This window comes from Podarcis vaucheri (genome assembly GCF_965113315.1).
Source record: "Podarcis vaucheri genome assembly, chromosome: 16".
Lineage (NCBI taxonomy): Eukaryota > Metazoa > Chordata > Lepidosauria > Squamata > Lacertidae > Podarcis > Podarcis vaucheri.
In genome coordinates this window covers 23649033-23670129 of record NC_138754.1, presented here as the reverse complement: position 1 = coordinate 23670129, position 21097 = coordinate 23649033, and the positions used below count along the sequence as shown (strand labels likewise).

Sequence of the window (21097 nt, the reverse complement as noted above, 5' to 3'; positions counted from 1 at the left end):
CTAGAAATGTAATAATAATAGTTGGCTACATGGGTTGTTTTGGAACACGGCACAGGTTATGTAAAACTATAGATGGGCTTCACGGACTGCCTGTTTCTGAACAAAAGGCACATCTAAAGTACTGAAGCTGCTGATCATCATTAACTTTGGCAGTTTGTCAGTGATCTCTCTTTAGGATTAAACAGGCAGCCTCCCAGTTCTAGACATCTCTGCATTATAGCCATTTTATATGCGTCAACAAAAAACTGGTTGAAATTCTGACCCTGGTATAAGTGGTGATAGATCTATTGGTTCAGTTACTTTGAAACTTGTTTCTTGAGCATTCTGACACAAATCTCTTTAAATCGTAACTTCATTTTTTTTACTGCGTTTTGATTACAAACGTTGATTCAAATGAAATTCAGTATGAAATACTGTTTTCAGAGGGCATACATTAGAATGCCCTATGAAACAGCATTTCATAGAAAGCATTTCTGCTTTAGAAAGTCAAAACTACTTTTGGAATTCTACAGTAAGGTGGCAATTCCTATGTCACTGTGCATTTGCTCTAGCATTACCTGCACTTAGGGCCCTATTGTGATGGCTACTGTTAGCTGTTTCATTTCTGTTTCCTACAGGCATCAGGGCAATGGGGCGGTCATTTCCCGTTGTGGGCAGCCAGAGGTCAGCTGGTGGGGCTGGAGAAATGCTGACGACGAACATCTTGTCCAGTCAGTGGCCAAAGCTTGTGCCTCAGATTCCAAGTCTAATAGCAGTAAACTAGTGAATGGAAACTGTTCAAGAGATTTCTCCAATGGAGGAGACCTCTCTGATGTAGAATTTGGTAAGTTTGATTATCTCTTTGTTTCTCAAATATTGCATTTCGGAGTCTCCATAGAGTTCAAATGGCAGTTTCCCCCCTGATAGGGATTTCAGCCTTTTGCCTGCAACTCTTGTGTGTAGGACACCTGATTGCCTGCTCTGCCTTGGAGGGGGTGGGGGTGGGGGGGAAGGATAGCCAGGGTGCCACTTATGTCATTGATGGGTCATAACTTAGGGGTAGAGCATCTGATTTTCAGAATAATAATAATAATTTATTATTTATACCCCGCCCATCTGACTGGGTTTCCCTAGCCACTCTGGGCAGCTTCCAACAGAATATTAAAATACAATAGTCTATTAAGCATTAAAAGCTTCCCTAAACAGGGCTGCCTTCAGATGTCTTCTAAAAGTCTGGTAGTTGTTTTTCTCTTTGACATCTGGTGGGAGGACGTTCCACATGGCAGGTGCCACTACCAAGAAGGCCCTCTGCCTGGTTCCCTGTAACTAGGCTTCTCGCAGCCAGGGAACTGCCACAAGACCCTCGGCACTGGACCTCAGTGTCCGGGCAGAATGATGGGGGTGGAGACGCTCCTTCAGGTATACTGGACCGAACCCGTTTAGGGCTTTAAAGGTCAGCACCAACACTTTGAATTGTGCTCGGAAACGTACTGGGAGCCAATGTAGGTCTTTCAAGACTGGTGTTATGTGGTCTCGGCAGCTGCTCCCAGTCACCAGTCTAGCTGCCGCATTCTGGATTAGTTGTAGTTTCCGGGTCACCTTCCAAGGTAGCCCCGCATAGAGCTCATTGCAGTAGTCCAAGTGAGAGATAACTAGAGCATGCACCACTCTGGCGAGACAGGTCCCAGGTTGAATCTCCAGCATCTTCAGGTAGGGTTGGGAAAGTTCTCTGCCTGAAACCCTGAAGAGCTGCTGTTAGTGCAGATAATACTGAGCTACATAGATTCAGCAAAAAGTGGCCTTCTGTGTACATAATGACAGGGTGGAATGATAACTGCAGGAGACAATTTGAAGGAGGAGCAAAATGGCAGTTGGTTCTAGGCAGCCCGGTGGGGTAGGCCTTGTGGCCTCACTTCTCCCTCTTCTGTAACCAGGTTGAATCAGCTACTGCTGGTGCCAGAATTAGACATGAGGAGTATGTTCCACTGTCAAAAGCAGCTCCTCTGCTTCTCTCTCTCTTTCTTGATCTCTTCTATATGTAAGATGCCATGTAATCCATGTGTCAAGTGTGCACTTTTTTGATAACTGCTGCTGAATAAGCTGTTCTCGCCTTTTCTTCTTCAGATTCCTCCATCTCCAACGCTTCAGGAGCAGAAAGTCTAGCCATTCAGCCTCAGAAACTTTTGATCTTGGATGCACGCTCATATGCAGCTGCAGTGGCAAACAGGGCCAAAGGGGGAGGCTGTGAATGCCCAGGTGAGTAGCTGTGCTGTGCTCTGAGCATTGTACAAAGGTGTTTACACATGCAGAGAAGGAGTGGGAGTGGAGACCTTGTCTAAACCAGATCAAATTTTGGTTACCAGAGTAGCTACCATTAATTCAAGGAGGTTGGAAATGGGTGGGTGGGTGCTAAAAATGTTCAAATCCAAAGGGGTTGTTCCTTAAGAAGAGAAAGATGCCACCCTGTCCTGCAATTTAGATCCAGTCTCTAAAGCTAAACTACAGTATTTGATCATTGAGTCCTTACCAGATTTTAATCAAAAGTATGGTTTTTGGGTTTTGTTTTTTTAAAAAACCCACCTTGTTTTGTTTTAAGGAAGTGAAGGAATTGCACTGCATGGCCAAATTCACTAAACCATGGTGTTTAGTGTTGCACCTGAATTTCGCCACAGAATGCAGAAGTTGCAGGTAGCTTTGGGCTCATGTGTCTACCCCTTTCCCTGTTTGTAATTTGTAACAAAGAGCAGTTTTTAGTTTCACCCAAATTGGTGAAACTCCAGGTTGTTGCAGATTGCAAACAAGAAGTTTTTAAATTCCTTCTCCTGATGTGTAAAGGAGGAAGGAAGGGAAAAATTGAGAGAGACGTTGATTAAATTTCTGGAGAGCCACTACCGGTGTGGTGCAGACAGTAATGAGATCTCTCGATCCAGGGGTCTGATAACAAGGCCAAACACTTACGTTCCAAGTGACACCCTGATTCTCTGTATGATTCAAAATCTGCAATAGATGTCAGCTTAAAAGTTTATAATAATACGGGATGCGCTTGACATCATTTATAAGTTCGCTGATCCACCCAAACCAATACATGGTGAAAAACTGCATGGTGCACCAGCCAGGTGCACCTTATTTATGAAGACCTAATGATTGTAATTTGTTTAAAAATTGCAAGATGCTACAGAAGTCCAGCATGAACCCATACTTCCACCCTCCAGGCTGCATTCTAATCGTACCAAAAAACTTTTAAAGTTCTGTGCAACTACGTCACCCATCCCAAACAAGTACAGTGGTACCTCGGGTTACAGACACTTCAGGTTACAGACGCTTCAGGTTACAGACTCCGCTAACCCAGAAATAATACCTTGGGTTAAGAACTTTGCTTCAGGATGAGAACAGAAATGGTGGCAGCGCGGCGGCAGCAGCAGCAGCAGGAGGCCACATTAGCTATAATGGTACCTCAGGTTAAGAACGGTTTCAGGTTAAGAATGTACCTCCAGAACAAATTAAGTTCTTAACCCGAGGTGCCACTGTATTGGGATCCGTATACTTGAAATTCCTACATACAAAGTAGCCCATGGAAACAATTGAACTTGTATGTCTACAGTTACAGGTGTTGCTTCCTGGCAGTGGTTCAGGAGTATAGTGGCTGAAGAATGTGCCACTGTTGTCATGCTAAATTGCCACCAGATAGGGCAGAGGGTGAGAGATAATATCGAGACAGGTCCTGAGCATGCTGACACTACACAACTCTTATTTTTCAACTCCTCCACTGCCATGTCCGTGTTGCTAACTAAGGGGGCTGTCTGACTTCTGTTCACTGGTGATAACAATCAGTTTCAAACCACTTCTATAGATAGAGACCATTGTTCCCAGCAAGCAGTCCAGTAGATCAGTAAGTTCATGTGTTTTCTTTAGACTGTGTTAGAATAACTCCCTCTATTCTGTCATAACAGTCGTCCTTTGTCATGATGTTTGGTGTGCCTGAGAGAACCTCAAAGGCTAGAGGAGGCTGATGGGATAATAGCGCTTAGCACAGGCCCCAGCTGCTGCTGGCTCATTTTTACAGTAAAGCTCCTTCATTCATTTCGCTTCTGCCTTGTTTGAAGTGCCTTATCTTCTGCTTTTAACAGAGTATTATCCAAACTGTGAAGTAGTGTTTATGGGAATGGCAAACATCCATTCTATTCGGAAGAGCTTTCAGTCGCTGCGTTTGCTCTGCACACAAATGCCGGACCCAGGAAAGTGAGTGACGTGCGCCTTCTCTCTGCCCCCCCCCCCTGTTGTCCCCTTGCACATCTCCCCTTCCCAGCACGCACACTGTACTAATAAGTTTATTGGTATTGCTTTTTAAACAATCTAATCCTCAGTCTTCTTTTTGTCATTGTAAATAAAGGCAGTCATTTGCATGCCTTCCACCAACCTTGTGCCCTCCAGATATTTTTGTATTGCAGCCCCCATTATTCCCAGCCATAATGGCCATTTAGAAGGCACCAGGTTAGTGAATACTGGATTAGTTATTAGATAAGAGAAAATTAACATTTGTAATTATTTGAATATGTTTATGTGTGTATACACATGCATGCACACACGCACGCATATATTTAATATTGGCTTTTTGAATTTAAAAAACCTAGTTTTTTTTAATCCACCTACCTCCAGACCTATTGACCTTGGCTGTTTTCCCACACAAAATAGGAGGGTTCCCTGAAATACTGCCAACACACACTCCTGCATCGTTGGCATGTGTGCAAGCTTACCTTTATGGGGAACCTATCTGTTATTACTGTTCTCTTTGGGAACCTTGGATATGCTTCTGAGACACCCCAAGTTTTCTGGAAATAGAGGCTTGGATACCCACTAACTTAAGCGATTTGTACTTTTTGATGCAGAAGAAAAAAAGTATACCCTCCACTTGTTACTGAAATTTGCTCAACCTACAAACTTCACTTTAACAGAACAGAGAGGTCAAAACTATTCTCCCTTGTTGATCTGCAGCTGGCTGTCAGCTCTGGAAAGCACCAAATGGCTGCAACATTTGTCTGTCCTTCTGAAATCGGCACTTCTGGTAGTTCATGCAGTGGACAGAGATCAGCGACCCGTCTTGGTGCACTGCTCAGATGGCTGGGACAGAACCCCGCAGATAGTGGCTCTGGCTAAGCTGCTGCTGGATCCATATTACAGGACCATCGAGGTTCGTGGCATGGGAAATAGCACAGTTGGGGGACCTCTAAATCGTGTTTAGAAAGGTTTATGGTGGTGGCTCTTCTAAAGAAGAGCATCTGTTGCTCAGCTGTTATCCCCATTGTTCCTGGCCATTGGCTGTGCTTGCTAGGGCTAATGTGAATTGTAATTGAGCAACATCTGGAGAGCCAGTGGTCCCCCACGCCTGATCCATGTGCTTTCCTCCAAACTGCTGAAGAATAGACTTGGCATGAAATAAAATGGATTTAATGCTGGAAGGGTTTTTTTGGGGCGGGGTGCGTAAGAGAAATGTGAGTTTGTGTCCGAGAATGAAATAGGTAGTCTGAAGTAAGGATCATTTTGAAGTGTTATTAAGGATGGCAGAGATAGAAACATGGATCTGGCCCTTGGGGTGCCACTTGTGTGTAAGCTCTTTTCCACAAGCCTTATTGATGCAAATGAGAGCAGCTTTTCTTCATTTCAGTGGGACTTGCCCATGAGATTTTCATAGTGAATTTGACCCCTTGCTGGTTAATTGCTAGGAGGGAAAGCATTTTGGGTTTTCCACCTCATGCCAGCATATCTTAGTTTGGCTTTGTGGACTTGAGCCTTGTGTGAATTTAATTCAGTATGCTTCCCTCAGGGTTTCCAGGTGCTTGTGGAGATGGAGTGGCTGGATTTTGGCCATAAGTTTGCCGATCGCTGTGGTCATGGTGAGAATTCGGATGACCTGAATGAACGATGCCCAGTGTTCCTGCAGTGGCTCGACTGTGTCCATCAGCTCCAGAGGCAGTTCCCCTGCTCTTTCGAGTTTAATGAAGCATTCCTTGTGAGTGGAATACTTTTACACACTGCTTCTAATATTTTGAACCTTTTCGTAGTTCAGTATTCAGATATGAAAAGGAAGCTACCAAGCCAAAAAAAGTAAAAAGTAAAAATCTCTCGTTGGAGTCTGCAGAAATGCTCACTCAGAGGATAGTTAGGTATGTTCCATAGCGTTATTTAATTAGAAAATCAAATTTGGAGTTCACATTAAACTCACATATTTCAGACCTGCGTATCTGTGTTTTGGTTGTGTGTGTGAAAGAGAAATCAAGAGATCCTACTTTTCAGGCTTGTGTGCCAACAGTAATATAGCTACATCCTTTCTATATAGGTCAAGTTGGTGCAGCACACATACTCCTGCCTCTTTGGTACATTCCTGTGCAACAATGCGAAGGAGAGAGGTGAAAAGCACACCCAAGAGAGGACCTGTTCAGTTTGGTCTCTGCTGCGAGCAGGAAACAAAGCCTTCAAAAATCTGCTTTACTCCTCCCAATCAGAATCTGTATGTACTTTTTATTGTTTGCGCTCCTATAAAAATGTAACCAGTCTGGTGCACATAGTTCTTTTCCCCTTTCCCATTCTCACAACACTCCTGTCAGATAAATCAAGATGAGGCGAAGTATGATGCAGCTATATATATGATTGCAACTTAGTGGAGGTAGGCAAATTCTACTTGAAGGCGAGGCACTTCAGCCTACCTTATTGAAGCAAGAGTTTGTATCTAAAAGAGGGTAAAGGAACCTGGTCTTCCAAGACAATGCAAAACACTGCATTAGGTGACCCAACTTGGGCAATATGTTCTTGCACTGAACAAAGTTTCATGAAGCCAAAAAGACTCTCAGAGCTACAGCACTCTGAGAATAGTCAAAAGATGTAGGACACAGTCCAGCAAGATGTTCCTTTCTGCAAACCCCCTTGAGATGAGTAGGAGCTGGCCAAGAGCACAGTAGTGCTCTGAGACAGTTGGTCTGTAGGTCCATGTTGCAGTTTGAGTGTCTGTCCCCATATTCTGTCTTCATGGGAAACACCTGGGAAGTGTGACTTGAAAGCAGCAATTAGCCAACATATGGACATACTGTACTACTATTCAGCTATTTTAGATTCAGAGCAAAAGGACTGTTAGGCATATAATGTACCATAATTTCCCTATAGACCCCAAATGTGCTTCTTGAAACCCACTCTTTTGACTACAAACATTCAGTGATCTTCAGTTAACCAATTTTGCAGCTGTTAATAATGTCAAAAAAAACTTAAGGCTTCATGTGCAGACTCCCACACATCCTTGTAACGCTGGTAAAGGTCTGGCATTACATGCAGCCACAGCAAATGTCACCCAACTGTACGGAACGGGGTAGGTTTTGTGTTATTGGGGGTACATTGCTTGAGAGAGAATGTGTGCTGAAGGGCACGTTATTATTACAGTATTCTAAAAGTATGGCTGAAATTAAGATAGTTAAATCACCTGGGAAAATGCATGTAAATCACTCTGAGCTCTTCTGAGACACAGAACGGCATAAGTGCAGTATATATAATAATACAATTTGTGGATGCACTACACTGCTCATCTGGTTGTTTTAAAATAAGTTGCCATTTTAATATAACATTCTTGGTTTTGGGCGTTTGCTTGCTTTCCCAGTCATTGCAATGATTCACCCTCTTTTGAAATGTGGTGGTTGAGAGTATGAGCAATGAGCTGGCGGGAAGGGCTGTATCAATTGATGGGGTGGGCAAACAGAGGCCATTCCAATGTGCCCAGAAGGGGCAAGATTCAAATGGCTGCTCTTGAATATATTCAAGATTAACCTGCGACTGCAAATTAAAATGCAAGGTCAGTCAATCTCAAACCTTAATAAAAGGATTACAGCCTTCTTAGTAGTCTGTTCGTCCTCTCTCTCTCTCAGGTGCTGTATCCTGTGTGCCACGTGCGAAACCTCATGCTGTGGAGTGCCGTTTACTTGCCATGTTCTTCCCCTTCGACCCCTGCGGATGACACCTGTGCCCCTTACCCAGTCCCAGGTTCCAGCCCTGAAGATCAGCCTCTGGGCAGGTGAGCTCAGAGTTCAGATGATGTAATGTAAGTAGATGTTTGACAGGTGAGGGAGTTGCCTCTATTGCTGTCCACGTGATTAACAAATGGCAGTTTTCAGGAGTTGTTGAGAGAGTATAGCATCATGTGAAAGATTATTATCTGCAGGCGTGATTGGCCGTTAACAGCTGATTTCTAACCTGTAATTAGAAACAGTTCTCAGCATTTTTCTTTCTTTCCTCCCAAGGCTGCCAAAGACAAGGTCATTTGACAATCTGACAATGGCTGGCGACAGCAGCGTACCGACAACCAACCGGCGTAGTAGCGACCCCAGCCTCAACGAGAAGTGGCAGGAGCACCGCCGGTCCCTGGAGCTGAGTAGCCTTGGGAACCCGGAGGACGACCCCTTTGACGGAGAATGTGTAGGCAAACAAGGCAGGACTCTGGTTGGAGCAGAGCTTTCAGTGGCTGTAGCAGAGGGGCAGATGGAGAACATTTTGCAAGAGGCTACCAAGGAGGAAGTGAGCTTGGAGGAGTGTGTGAGGGGTGTTCCAGAAATGGCAAGTAAAGAAGGGGGAGAGGACACTGCTCTTGATAAGGAAAGCAGGACTGAGAACCTGGACAGCTCTACTGATAACATGGGTGAGAAGACCGAACTGGATACAGCAACTTTATTAGACAATCCAGTTTCCAGCCCACAGATGGATTTACAGGGTGCTTTTGAGCTTCAGGGGCAAGATGAGCTCCATTACGATGTCCAGAAACCATCTCAGGTGAAGGAACTACGGCCTGGCTTTTTGGGCAATGCTGTAAATAGTAACATTCAAGGAGCAGAGGAGGACAGTGTTAGTAGGCTACCTGTAGAGGTCAAAATCCCTCAGGGCACTCCCCAGCCCAGCCTACCATTTCCTGTCCTGCATGAGATGGGAACATCAAACATGGAGAGCTCTACGGAAACTTTAACAGAGAATGGGGCAAAGACGGAGCTGATCCAGAATGTCTCTTGCCATTGGCTCCATCCCATGGACAACAGTGCTGGCGAACTTTCCCGCACTGTCGAAAGTCAGCCTGAGAACGAGGACTCAATAGAGCTACACAAACTGGCAGCGAACCTAAACAGGACTACTAAGAGCAGCAGCTTACATGACCCAATGCCTTCACCTTGTGCCTTGCCTTTAGCTGACTATAAAGAGATTGTGTGCAATGGAGAGCTGGAGCCTGAGAACAAGGTGGCAGAGAGCCCGGCAGGGTTCAGTGTTACCCAGAAATACCCTGCACCAAACGGACACTGTGTGAACGGGGAGGAAGGCAGGGTAAAGGCTGCCCTTAGCCGACAGGTCTCTGCAGCTAGCTGTAGTTCTGCCCCGCTGCATCTGAGGAATTTGCACCACAAGTGGGTTCATGCTATTCCAGGCCGGCAGCAGACAGCAAACAGCCCGGACCAGCCTGCCCGGAGTCACCTGGATGACGATGGGATGCCAATCTATGCCGATGTCATTCAGCAGCGCCTCCGCCAGATTGAAAGTGGGCACCAGCAGGAAGTGGAGACTTTAAAAAAGCAGGTGCAGGAGCTGAGGAGCCGTCTAGAGAGCCAGTACCTGAACAGCTCGCTACGTTTCAACGGGGATTATGGGGATGAAGTGGTAAGTTAAGCGACCTTTGCCATGATTGTGCCCGTGGTTCTGTGCAAGGAAAATGGATCCTTGGAAGTGACTCCACACAAAAAAGGCTACCTGGATACATATGCCCTCTTCCCCACAGATATATATGGCACATTGATAGCCAGAGGCTGGGGGTGTAGGGAACCAGCCTTTCCTGATTCACAAATTCTTTCTCACTTAATCCCCCTGGAAGTGATTCTGATTCATTACAGGCAGCTGGATGAATGGCTAATTTGCTAAGCTGCTCATGCTTTGGAAAGTGTGTGTGTGTTTTAGTGCCAGTAAAAATGGCAAAGCCATACATGCTTTATTTGGTTGAGGATGGACACTGCCTTGTATAAACATTGTATAAAGACTTGTTGATGTTGTATCAGGACTTCTTTATAGTTATTAGCAGAAGACGCCAAAGCACTGCTGCAGCAGAGACTAATTTATTCCATGTCCTGTCCAAGTTCATTGAAATGCCTATGTACCATTTAGGCCTGTTGAAAGGTCTTGACAGTCCAGTCCACTAGTTTCTGCATTTTCTTTTGAGTGGTCAAGAGTCCTCCCTCAAAAGAGGCACCCCTGTTGCATCATTTTTTAACCTGTTGGTGGTTTTAAGGGGAAGTTCTTTGTGTCATGTGTTTATGAGTGCAGGTGTTTATGGATGCTTGGGGCTGCTCCAGAATTTTAAAAAATGCATGCATAACATAAAGCATGAAAACAGGGTCGATCATGATGTGGCATGCAGTGGGATGGATCACCAGCTGGCAGTCCTTGATCCAAATCCCTGCTGTGTTCTGCTCACCAACATGAGATCTGTCATTGTGAGGTCTATTCAAAGGGGAATGAGTAACTGTGAAAAGGTGGTTAGTAGCCAGCCAGCCACATGTGTCCCGTTCTTTCCTGTGCAGCCTGGATGAGAGAGAGCAAAATTGCCAGTAAGTAACCTAGTGAGTTGACAGGAAGCGGGTGGCGCTGTGCGTTAAACCACGGAGCCTAGGGCTTGCTGATCAGAAGGTCGGCGGTTCGAATCCCCATGACGGGGTGAGCTCCCGTTGATAGGTCCCTGCTCCTGCCCACCTAGCAGTTCGAAAGCACCCAGTGCAAGTAGATAAATAGGTACCAGTCCGGCGGGAAGGTAAACCGCATTTCCGTGCACCACTCTGGCTTCACTAGAAGCAGCTTAGTCATGCTGGCCACATGACCTGGAATCTGTACGCCGGCTCCCTTGTCCAGTAAAGCGAGATGAGTGCCGCAACCCCAGAGTCGTCTGACTGGACCTAATGGTCAGGAGTCCCTTTACCTTTACCTTTAACCAAATGAATCGGGGGGGGGGTGTGAATAGAGAGAGTGGGTGGATATTTGGAAGGTAGGCTGTTGGGCTTGTGCTTGGCTCTGGATTGGTCCTCCCAAGTGATGTAGTCGTCTTAAAGGTTTTGGATGCGATGGGAAGACATTAAGACCTCAGCTGAGACTTCATTTCTACCCCAATATATAGAACAATCCTAAGGTAGGATTGGGGAGCCTCAGCCCTAGGGGCCAAATGCAGCCCTCCAGGCCCCATCTGTTTGCCCTCTGAACTTTATCCAGGCTACACCTGCCCTATTTTGCACCCTCCTTGAGTGTATTTATCTGACTGGAATGGATGAAGAATAGGAGAGTGTGAGAGTGTTTATAAAACTTATCCTACTGTGCAGAAGTAAAATTCACATCCATTGGCCACTTTTGCTTCTAGTCCTGCTCATCACTGGCCCGTGGCCCCTGGAAGGAAATGTGGTCCTTGGGCTCGAAAAGCTTCCCCTTCCGTGTCCTAAGGAGAAAAAGGCTTGTCCCATAGACTTCTGCTGTGTGTTGAGTAGAACTGCACAGTAGCTGGAAAACTGGTATTTTAAAAATAACCAGTGTTTTGTTTGCACAGCCTTAAAACTGTCTGAAACTGGCCAAGGGATTTGGCTGACAGGAGGATGCTGCCATGGAGCAGCAGCATCTGCGGTGCTGGCACAAGTGGGGTGTCTGAAGAGTTTATTCTAGCTTCTTCCCCCCCAGCTGACAAAGCCTGAAAGAGAAACTAAGTACCCGTGATCTCCTCTCATTTTCTTCCCATTTTTACCCAAAGGGGATGTCTTCTGGCCACTGCTGCCACTCCATCACTCCACTGTTGCCTCTCCCAAATTGCTTGTACACCTACAGTTGCTCTAGTGAAGCCCCACTCCATTCCCTGTGCCCCACAACCACTGCTGTAGGGCTTAAATAGTATTTTCTTCATGGTTGTATTATATGGTGCTCTGCGTGGCGTACAGTTTTTCAAATGAATTGGAAAGCAACTGAGTCTTTTCAGGGATTCCATTGTTTACTGTTGGAGCTTTTGCAGCACCGTATTTATGCCACAGAGCTCTGTCTTCTGCTCCACATCACACACCTCTTCAAGTATCTACCATATAGAGATAACATCAGCACCCCAATCATTGCCAAAATATATGAGCCATGAAAGTATATTGCTATCAGATATGCTCATGGCAACATTTGAATTTTAGCAATGAGTTTGGGTTTTCTGTTTTGCAGAACTTTTGAGGAATTTGGTAGAAGCCACCTCTCCACCCTATCCCATAATCTGATCTCTGAGCAGGAGGTTCAGAAGGATTCCCTCTTCTCAGCTGCCTAATCCATGTTCTGAGGGGTTGGGAGTAGGTTCTGTTCAGCTGTGTTTGTTTGCCAACAGACTTCAATCCCTGACTCGGAAAGCAATCTGGATCAGAACTGTTTGTCTCGCTGCAGTACAGAGATTTTCTCTGAAGCCAGCTGGGAGCAGGTGGATAAACAGGACACAGAGGTACAGGCAAAATCCATCTCCGTGGCCTTCCTCTCCCTTTTCCTTATATCGGCACCTGCTACTAATCACCTGGCTCTACTCTGTATCCCTTTGGTTCTGACATTGGTCTCATGAAATCTCTTCCCTTTTGTCCCCGTTGTCTGTAATACTTAAAAATCTGTACCTGTGCCAAAGAAGCCCCATAGCTGTCAGTTTTCTGCCTTTGGACCTGCACTGGGAAATGATGAAAGCATTTTCCTTGACTAACACATGGTGTGTCAGTGTGCTTGGCTTATTTAGCTATGTAAGTGTGAGAGAAAGTTGGGGGCCTTAGCACTGGTTGTGAAAACTTGGTATTTGAGATGCTCGGTTAGAAGATTCTTCTGTTATTTGGCCAAAGATGAAGAAACAATTCCTTCCTTCCTTCCTTCCTTCCTTCCTTCCTTCCTTCCTTCCTTCCTTCCTTTCCTTTCCTTCCTTCCTTCCCCTCTGTATCCTACTTACTTTCTAAACCGTGTTGCTTGTATTTAAAGTTCTCTCTCTCTTTACATCTCTGTTCCCAGGTGACACGATGGCTTCCCGATCACCTGGCTGCACACTGTTACGGCTGCGACAGTGCATTCTGGCTTGTCAGCAGGAAGCACCACTGCAGGTAATGCATGTAGGATGGATAGTGTTGGGTGCAGGTATGCTATTCTGCTGCCATGTCCTGGAGGGGCTCCTCTTTCTTTTAGCCTCTGGGCACTTTGCCTTTTATTTTTCCTTGATAAGATCACTCTCCCATGTCAGACCATAGAGCCACACACGGCAGTGTTATAGCAAGGGTAGACACACACTGCATAGCATTCTTCTCGCTGAGTCCACCATGGCCTGCGTCAGAAGGGCTTAGCTTTTGACAAGTTGTAAGAGTGTTATAAAGTTTGTCACACAGCCCACCTCCACACCTTACAGTTAAAGTACTAGTATACCACTTTAAAGACTCCTGGCTTCTCCCAAATAATCATAGGAACTGTAATTTCTTAAGGGGGCAGAGAGTTGTTAGGAGGTCAGATTTCCCGGTGGCTTTGCACTGGGGCTTAAGTATGAATCTTAAACTTCCCACCAATGCACAGTTCATAGAATCCTGTGGAAACTTGGTCCCCAGATGGTGATTTGAGAAGAGGGACAGAACCCTTTTGCTTTACACCTGCAGTCTTGTATCCTGCCCTTCCTCCCAAAAATGCCCAAAGTTGAAAACATCAAAACATTAAAGCAATGCAATTTAAAATAAATTTTTAAAACACACATATAAAATAATTAAATGTAAAACATTTAAAAGCTGTCACTAAAGCTTAATTTCAAGTTTGCCATGGTCAGCATCTTTTAGCCATCAAATGCCTTGGGTAACCAGGAATGTGTTTCAGGGGAAAGTTAAAGTCAGTAATGAGGAAGACAGGTGCATCTCACCCAAGAGGGCAATTCTGCAACTGGGGAACCACCACTGAGAAGGCCCTGTCATGGGTCAGCACCAGCCAGGTGGCAGTTGGGTATAGCGCTGCCAACAAGACCTCCCTTTTTAGTGTGTTTGCTTGTCTCAAACTTTCTCACTAACTTGTTTTGTTTCCAGTCAAGCAGCAGCACCAATACACCCCCCCCCCTCTTTTAGAAAAATATTCCTGGGCTTACTCTGCCAGTTTAGCACCTGGCCCGTGCTCATCCTTTTACACTGCATTTTCTGCTTTGAGCAAATGTTTAAATCACCTCATAGACAGAGGTCCTCTGCTTTGTGCTGAAGTCTGTTAGAACAGGAGCTTTGGAGAATGTTGGAAATGTCCCATTCAATTTCTTCATCTTCTAGCTGTGTCAAGACTTCTTAGCTGAGAAGGCTTCCAAAGAACAAGTAGGAGCCGATTTTGAGATTTGATCCATCTTGAGACAGTGTGTGCCATGTCCATTTCCTCAATAGTTAAATTGTGTTTCCCAGTCTGATTTCTGTGGCTCTCTTTATTTTATATTAAAATCAGAGGCATGTGCCTCATATCTCTTCACCACTACCAACCCCCCCCCCAACCACATCACCACCACCAACAAAAAACCCAAACCAGTTTATTTTCTACAATAAGAAATGATGTTTCTCAGTGGAGGCCATGCACTGTGTTTCTGCACGTGTTCTTGCCATGCCTACTGATTGGAGGAAGGTGGGTCCAAAGAAAGATACCATGCAGAGATGCAGCAGGGACAGCCTCTTCCATTGCTGGACCATTGTTGGGCTCGCAGGGGCCATTTAACTTCATTTCTCACAGCACACTAACATTTTTTGTTTAAAACGTAGCTGTATATTACCTTCTCTCAGGCTAGCAGGAAAAGACAGTGGTCTCACCTTGCCATTTCTGGGGGAAAACCCACAAATCCTCTGATTTAGTCTCCCCTCTGAGCTTTTTCTCCCCTCCTTGCAGGGACCCTGACCGTGTTGATCAGACTTGGTGAGCATTTGGAACAGCCTCTGTTGTCTGCTTGCACTTCTCCAATAACCTCTTCAAACTAACCTTTGACTCCCTCCCCTGCACTCCTCTTGCCCATAAATCATTACACCAAAGATGAATGGTAGCAGCCCAGTTGGATATTGAGGTCTGTAGGCCTCTTTTCACATTCTACTAATAAGACTTTTTGTTTCATACTGCATACTGCAACTTTGGCTAACATGCAAGTGGCTTATCTGCAATGAGTATTTCAATTATAAGAGCAGGCAATTTCTGTGTATTGAGTGGTAGCATCCGGTTTGGTGGAGTGGAGACCCCCTGTATCGCTGCAGCTTACCTGCTAGAGCTGCAGCAAAGGCAATGTGTCCACCCTGCCCTGGCCCCATCCAGGTAAGCCTCAGTGACACCAGTATCAGGAGGGCAGCTCTACTTCTCCACACCTGCCACCACTGGTATATAGAAACCAACACATTATTTTGGCCTTTTTTCCGTTAAATTTGGTATTACAGAGAGCTGGCAGCTATTGGGGAGTTCTTGAGCAGTACATGGAGAGAACCTTACCAATCACTTCTGAAATAGCACAAGAGTGAAAAAAGCCTTAATTGTGGGCTAATGGGCACTGAGTGAGGGGCAAGGCAGCATGAGCATTAGGGTCTCCTCTGCTAGCCAGGTGGAGTAGAGTCCCTGAGAAGGAACATGACTTTGACACTGAGGGCCAAGAGTCTGGCAAAAATCCTGAAATGCATATAAGAACCTGCTTAGGGACTAAGTGATCCCTTTGCGTCAGATTTGAACATATATACCCAGGCAGAAAATTCCACAGATAGTCTCTCTTTTGCACAATGTCCAGGAGTTTCTCTTGAAAGGAAATATTTAGTCTTCTTTTCGCAGCTAGGTCGGGCTGTGAACCCTCACCCTTTCAGAATCTTCACTGTGAGGGCATTCGAATGGCTTTTTCATAGAGTGGTCTGTCTTCACTGCCTTGTTGTTTTCACTCCTGCTGTTCTCTCTGATAGCAGTGTCTATTGGAGTCCATAAGAAGACTTCCAAATCACCAGCCCAAGTCTAGCCCTGAGTGAGTGATATCTAGAGGTTGCTTTGCCATGCTAGAAATATGGAAGTTTGTGAGATGAAAAATGTTTCCCTTTGCTTGTTACATCGACAGTTAACATAAAGAAAAACCACACCTGGCACGAACTCTTTATATAAAGCCAGTTGCCTCCTATCTCCCACTATTAAGCTACTGGAGAAGAGCAGATTAAACCTATGTTTGTTTATGCCAACCTCAAGGCACCTGTAAAGTAAAGGTAAAGGCAAAGATTATGAACCAGGGACCTTGTCCACTTATGCTGCTCAGAGCTGCATTTGGGGGAAAGCAGGTTTGAGAGCAGAAGTGGGGGGTTGTGGGGTTCTAGTTGCACGCAGGACCCCATCCCTGCCCCAAGATGCATGTGCTGTTATGGCCCTGCTATGACTGACAACTGACAGATGTGTCAGCTGCTGCATCCCTCATTCACTCAGTATGTGGGCTGCATCTTTTCTGGCTGCTCACTGCGTGGCTTTGCATGGTCCCCATGGACTCACATTTTCTTTGTGCTGAAAGACAGTGTCGCTGTAGTTCCCTTGAGCTGCAGCCGGCTCACTTCTGGCTTATGTAGGCTTTTTTTCTTTTTGGGGGAGGAGTTGACTGGCTTGCAAGTCTTCAAGGTTCGATTCTAGTTAACTTCTTTTTGGGAAGCAACAGCCAGGAGCAGACGGAGACATAGCTGAAGTGTTCCATTGCACTGAAGATAGGCACAAAAGAAATTTGTGGCTCTGTTACAGGGTCTTTTCAGCCTCCAGATCACCATTTCCGGGCTGGCATCATAGCAGACATCACCATCCTGTGGCGCTTTGACCCACTGCAGCTTGCAGGGGGGAAAGAACTTAACCCTCTTCCACCCAAGCTGCTCTTTGGCAACTAGCCCAAAGGCTGCTCCCCCCAACTTTTTTTCCAAGCACCAACTTAAGACATATACTGTTGTGGAAACTGCATTCCTGAGTTGCAAATTTACTGTAATTTCTTCTCTTCCTGTTCCTGACTGAAGGAATTGTGGAAATGTCTTTTGCTCCAGCTGCTGTAACCAGAAGGTGCCGGTCCCCAGCCAGCAGCTCTTCGAACCCAGCCGGGTCTGCAAATCCTGCTACAGCAGCTTGCATCCCAGTAGCCCCAGCCTTGACCTCGAACTGGACAAACCTATTGCTGCCACCTCAAACTGAGGCTCCAGCGTGGAAGGAAAGCTGGGAAGAGACAGCACCACCTCTCCCTGCTAAGCAGATACGCACATTTCTCTGCTGACTGAAGCTGGTAGGACTGGAGAGAAGCCTTGCACTCTGGAGTCGGGAGGAGAGATGCTCAGAGGGACAGGATGCCGGGCCTGTACTAGTGGAGCAGAAACCCCTCCTTTCCAGCTGTTCCTCCCAGTGTCATTTTCATCCACCTCATGTAAATTTTGTGTGGATTTTGCTGGAAGACGACGAAAAGAGGGTCTGGATTCTTCCCCGCTGGCATTTCTGTTGCCCTGCTGTCGGAACTGTGCTGCAGACGGAGGATTCTACCTTGCTGTGAGAGGAAGGGTAATCGGTCCAGAGACCTTGTGACTACCTTGTAGCGTCAGTGCTTATGCTTTCTTTTCCCCCCAGTCACTCCTGTTGCTTCCCAACAGCAACCTGCTGTTTGGGAAGTTGTTGCTGCTAGAAGAAATGGGAGCTGCCTTCTCAAAAAAAAACCTCTCTCCCTCTCTGTTCTTAGAGTGGGCTTAGTTATCCTTGCTGCACGAAAGGGCAGGCGTGGCGGAAGGGGCGGCAGAATGGGTTGCAGATCTCCACGTTGGGCAGTCCTTTGCCGATGTTGGCAGACTTGTGGCTCAAGGTAGGCAAAGCCTGGACCACTTTGGCTAAAGAAAGTGTACGCTTGTTTGAGGGAAGTGAGAGGGAAGGGGGATTGGACAGACCATTCCTGTTCAGGGTTGTATTTTTAAACTGGCACCTCATTGTAAGACTCTTGTACATGCAATTTGTTTTGAAGGAACTGGTGTTTGGGCTTATTACTAGCTGTTAAAATGCTATCCTTGCCCCCACTTTTTTCTTCTTAAAAAAAGATAGTTTACACAGAAGGCAGAGCTGCTTCGCTGCACTGGGAAGGCTGCATGCAAAGTCAAATAATACTGTTGGCCAGGCTCCCCCTCTCACAAGGAGAACCCCAAAACAAATGGGGGGTGGTTTTGATTTATTGGGTTTTTTTCTGCACAGGACAGTCAGTGAAAACTGGTTTGCCAAGGCCCCCAAACTAGGGCATTTTAACAACTGCCCCCCCCAAAATATGTATGTAAAGATACAACTCATCTAAAACGAAAATGTGCCCCTTACATTAAAATCACTTTTCTACTGCTGTGCTATGAAGAGTCTTGAGTCCTCCTATATTTATTTTAATATCGTCTTCCCAACCCAACCCTGCCAACAAAAAACACTTATAGGTTTTGGTTGGTGGGCGTGAAAATACATTTTTTTCTGCAATTCATTTGCTAGGGGAAGCTGAAGCAGCTTCTGCCTAAATATTCCACCAAGTAGTGACGTGCCTCTATATTCCTCTGCCCCAGCCTGTAGAATTTGACTCCTGAACATGTTTCCCTTATCACACGGCTGCCACCACTTGAAACTGCCTCAGCTTGAGATGTCTTCCTCATGGCACAAGTTCGTAGGCAGCACTGATCTCCCTGTGGCTCTTACGCATTGTGGGCAACTGTACCCAAGCCAGCAACTGTGGGGAATGTGTGGCACTGCCAGTAAAGCCCTCCAACCACACCAAGGGGGGCTGTGTATTAATAGCATGGAGGAAGAAGAGAGACTCCAGCAGCAGTGGTGTAATAAGCAAACCAATCTTCCGAAAAGAGATTGCAAAGTTAGAAGTAACCTATTGCCAAGATAGGGCAATGCCTTCTAAAGTGAAGTTTTGGAGTGTATTGGAATACCTGATAGAAGAAAGCCGTCAGCAGACTTTTATTTCTTTCCATGTTCTCTGTGAAAAGGTGTGTGTGTTGATTACAACACAGTCATACATGGGAAGCATTTGGGAATGAAAATCAAGTGTTTCCAAGAGACATAGGAAGAGACTTTGCACCTTTTAAGGCAGCTTGGGGATGTACGTAGCTTCTTTGTACTCCCCCTTTCTTCCAGCTGGGAGAACGGGCAATACAAAGTCTGGCTCTAATTTGGCTTTTGGATTTTTAATAGAAAATTAAATGTTATGGGAGTATGCAGCAAAGATGCATAGCACTCTTTTTTTAATAGAGGTGGGAGTTGCAATGCAGTAAATGGAGTTTATCTGTACTTATCCATTAAAGTGGGTGAATAGAGAGATGATTTTTGAAGGAAAAGCATAATTGTGTTGCGCACTGTGGCAGTGTGGTTTTAATGGTACAAATAGATGGTGAAAACAAGGTCTAATATTCTGCAGTTCATAACGACAGGTGCCAAGAGGTTCTGATACGGGTTTTTTGGGGGGCGTGTCTGTGATGTACAGTGTGAATAAACGCTTGCAGCTCTTAGTCTTTTTGATCAATGAAGCACTTTTTTATTAATATTTTATTCTTTGTATGTAAAGCAGGACACTCGCGCCAGATAGCTGTGTATATATAATACTCTTCTCTCCTGAAGAGGAGCGCAAAGTTGCTCCTTTATATTTTTCAATTTTCTTTTGTCAAGAGCAAGACATAAATACTTTAGAATTGTTAAATATATAAATAAAAGTGAATAAAGTTTAGAGTTTTGCATGGGAGCATTTGCTGACCCACTTCCTACTTTTTTAACTCCCCCACCCTTCCATAAGCTGGAAAAATGTGCTGCTACATCTTCCCTTTTTCCTTATCACTGGTTTGGGCAGGGTGGTGGTGGCAACAACAGCAGCGGCACAGAGCCTTGTTTGCCTTTGGAAGCAAGTTGACCTCTTTAGGGTTTTACTAGTATGAGATGCCCCTCCTCCTGTAAAAAAAACTTTCAAAACCTTTTCATGTATATATGCGCACACACTGTGTTGTACCAAATGCACAAGCTATGAGAGACACCGGTGTACTGCACAGCTACATCCCTCATTACTCACACAAGAAGAGAACACTGCATCACCAATTGGGTATTCTGCTTGAGGTGTGTTCACTACCTCAGTGGCAGGCAGTAGGTAGGATCTACAGCAGCCTTTCTCAACCTGTGGGTCCCCAGATGTTGTTGAACTACAACTCCCATCACCCCAGCTAGCAAGGCCAGAGCTCAGGGATGATGGGAGTTGTAGTCCAACATCTGGGGACCCACAGGTTGAGAACCGCTGATCTACAGCATTAAATGACTTTTCCTGCGCTCCCAGCTTACCATATAAATTTCCCAGTTTACCATATAAATCTGCTACAAATTTCTTTCTCCTTCCTCCCTTTAAGCACCCAGCTAAGTATCCCACAATAAAACAAGAGTTCTTCCTAGCACTTTTCTTTCATCTGATCTGTTTTGGCAAGAATCTCCATGTTTATAGCCTTCTCTGTCATCCCCTCTGAGAGCTCCATCACACTCTCTAGAAAGACGTGCCTGTGTAAACCATTTTGCAAGTGGGTGAGACTTGATATGAACATTTGGTCTGTAGTCTTTGGTCTGTGTGCTGAGGCTACTTGGAGCTGCCGCTCCTTGGATTCCCTTGTGGTTCATTAGGAGCAGCTAACACCTATCTGGCTGGATAAAATGGCTTTCCATCTAATTAATTCCATGGATTTTCTTCTGAAACCACCTACAGCTTTTGGGGTTGCAGCCTAAGTGCTTGCAAATTGGAAAGGTTCCTAGGGCTTAAATGGGGTCTTTTTGGTTTGCAGCAGTTATATGGACAAAGACAGAGCCTTCAGAACTTACTAGTTGGGATGCATGCACACACACACACACACACACACACATACACTGCTTTGTAACCTATATCATTTAGCCCTGTTAATATCTTTTTGTGTGTTTCTTGACAAGTGTACCTGAAATGTAACTGGGAGCTAAGCAGGTGTCCGATGGAGGAGCCACATTCCAAACTTTTTGACACAATGCCACTGTCCTTACAGGTCAGGTTTGGTTTGTATTCCATAATGAGCTAGAAGTTGATTATGCTGAGAGGTCA

At 45.4% G+C, this 21097-nt stretch overlaps 1 protein-coding gene across 17 annotated transcripts in view; it reads left to right on the top strand.

Moving 5' to 3' along the window:
* The window catches only part of MTMR3 (myotubularin related protein 3), a 79455-nt gene that overhangs the window by 34441 nt on the left and 23917 nt on the right, over positions 1 to 21097 (top strand). For 3 of the 17 annotated variants that reach the window (XM_082203042.1, XM_082203033.1, XM_082203045.1), the window contains 12 exons: positions 618 to 823; positions 2104 to 2235; positions 4107 to 4218; positions 4972 to 5167; positions 5801 to 5986; positions 6314 to 6484; positions 7884 to 8029; positions 8256 to 9651; positions 12374 to 12484; positions 13027 to 13115; positions 14899 to 14925; positions 17010 to 19738. In XM_082203042.1, coding sequence (XP_082059168.1) covers positions 618 to 823; positions 2104 to 2235; positions 4107 to 4218; positions 4972 to 5167; positions 5801 to 5986; positions 6314 to 6484; positions 7884 to 8029; positions 8256 to 9651; positions 12374 to 12484; positions 13027 to 13115; positions 14899 to 14925; positions 17010 to 17181 — 2944 coding nt within the window. In that variant the 3' untranslated portion in view covers positions 17182 to 19738. Of the gene's footprint in view, positions 1 to 617; positions 824 to 2103; positions 2236 to 4106; positions 4219 to 4971; positions 5168 to 5800; positions 5987 to 6313; positions 6485 to 7883; positions 8030 to 8255; positions 9652 to 12373; positions 12485 to 13026; positions 13116 to 14898; positions 14926 to 15938; positions 15976 to 16764; positions 16904 to 17009; positions 19739 to 21097 lie in introns of those variants that run through there. The other 14 variants (XM_082203049.1, XM_082203040.1, XM_082203043.1 and 11 more) reach the window with 11 other exon arrangements.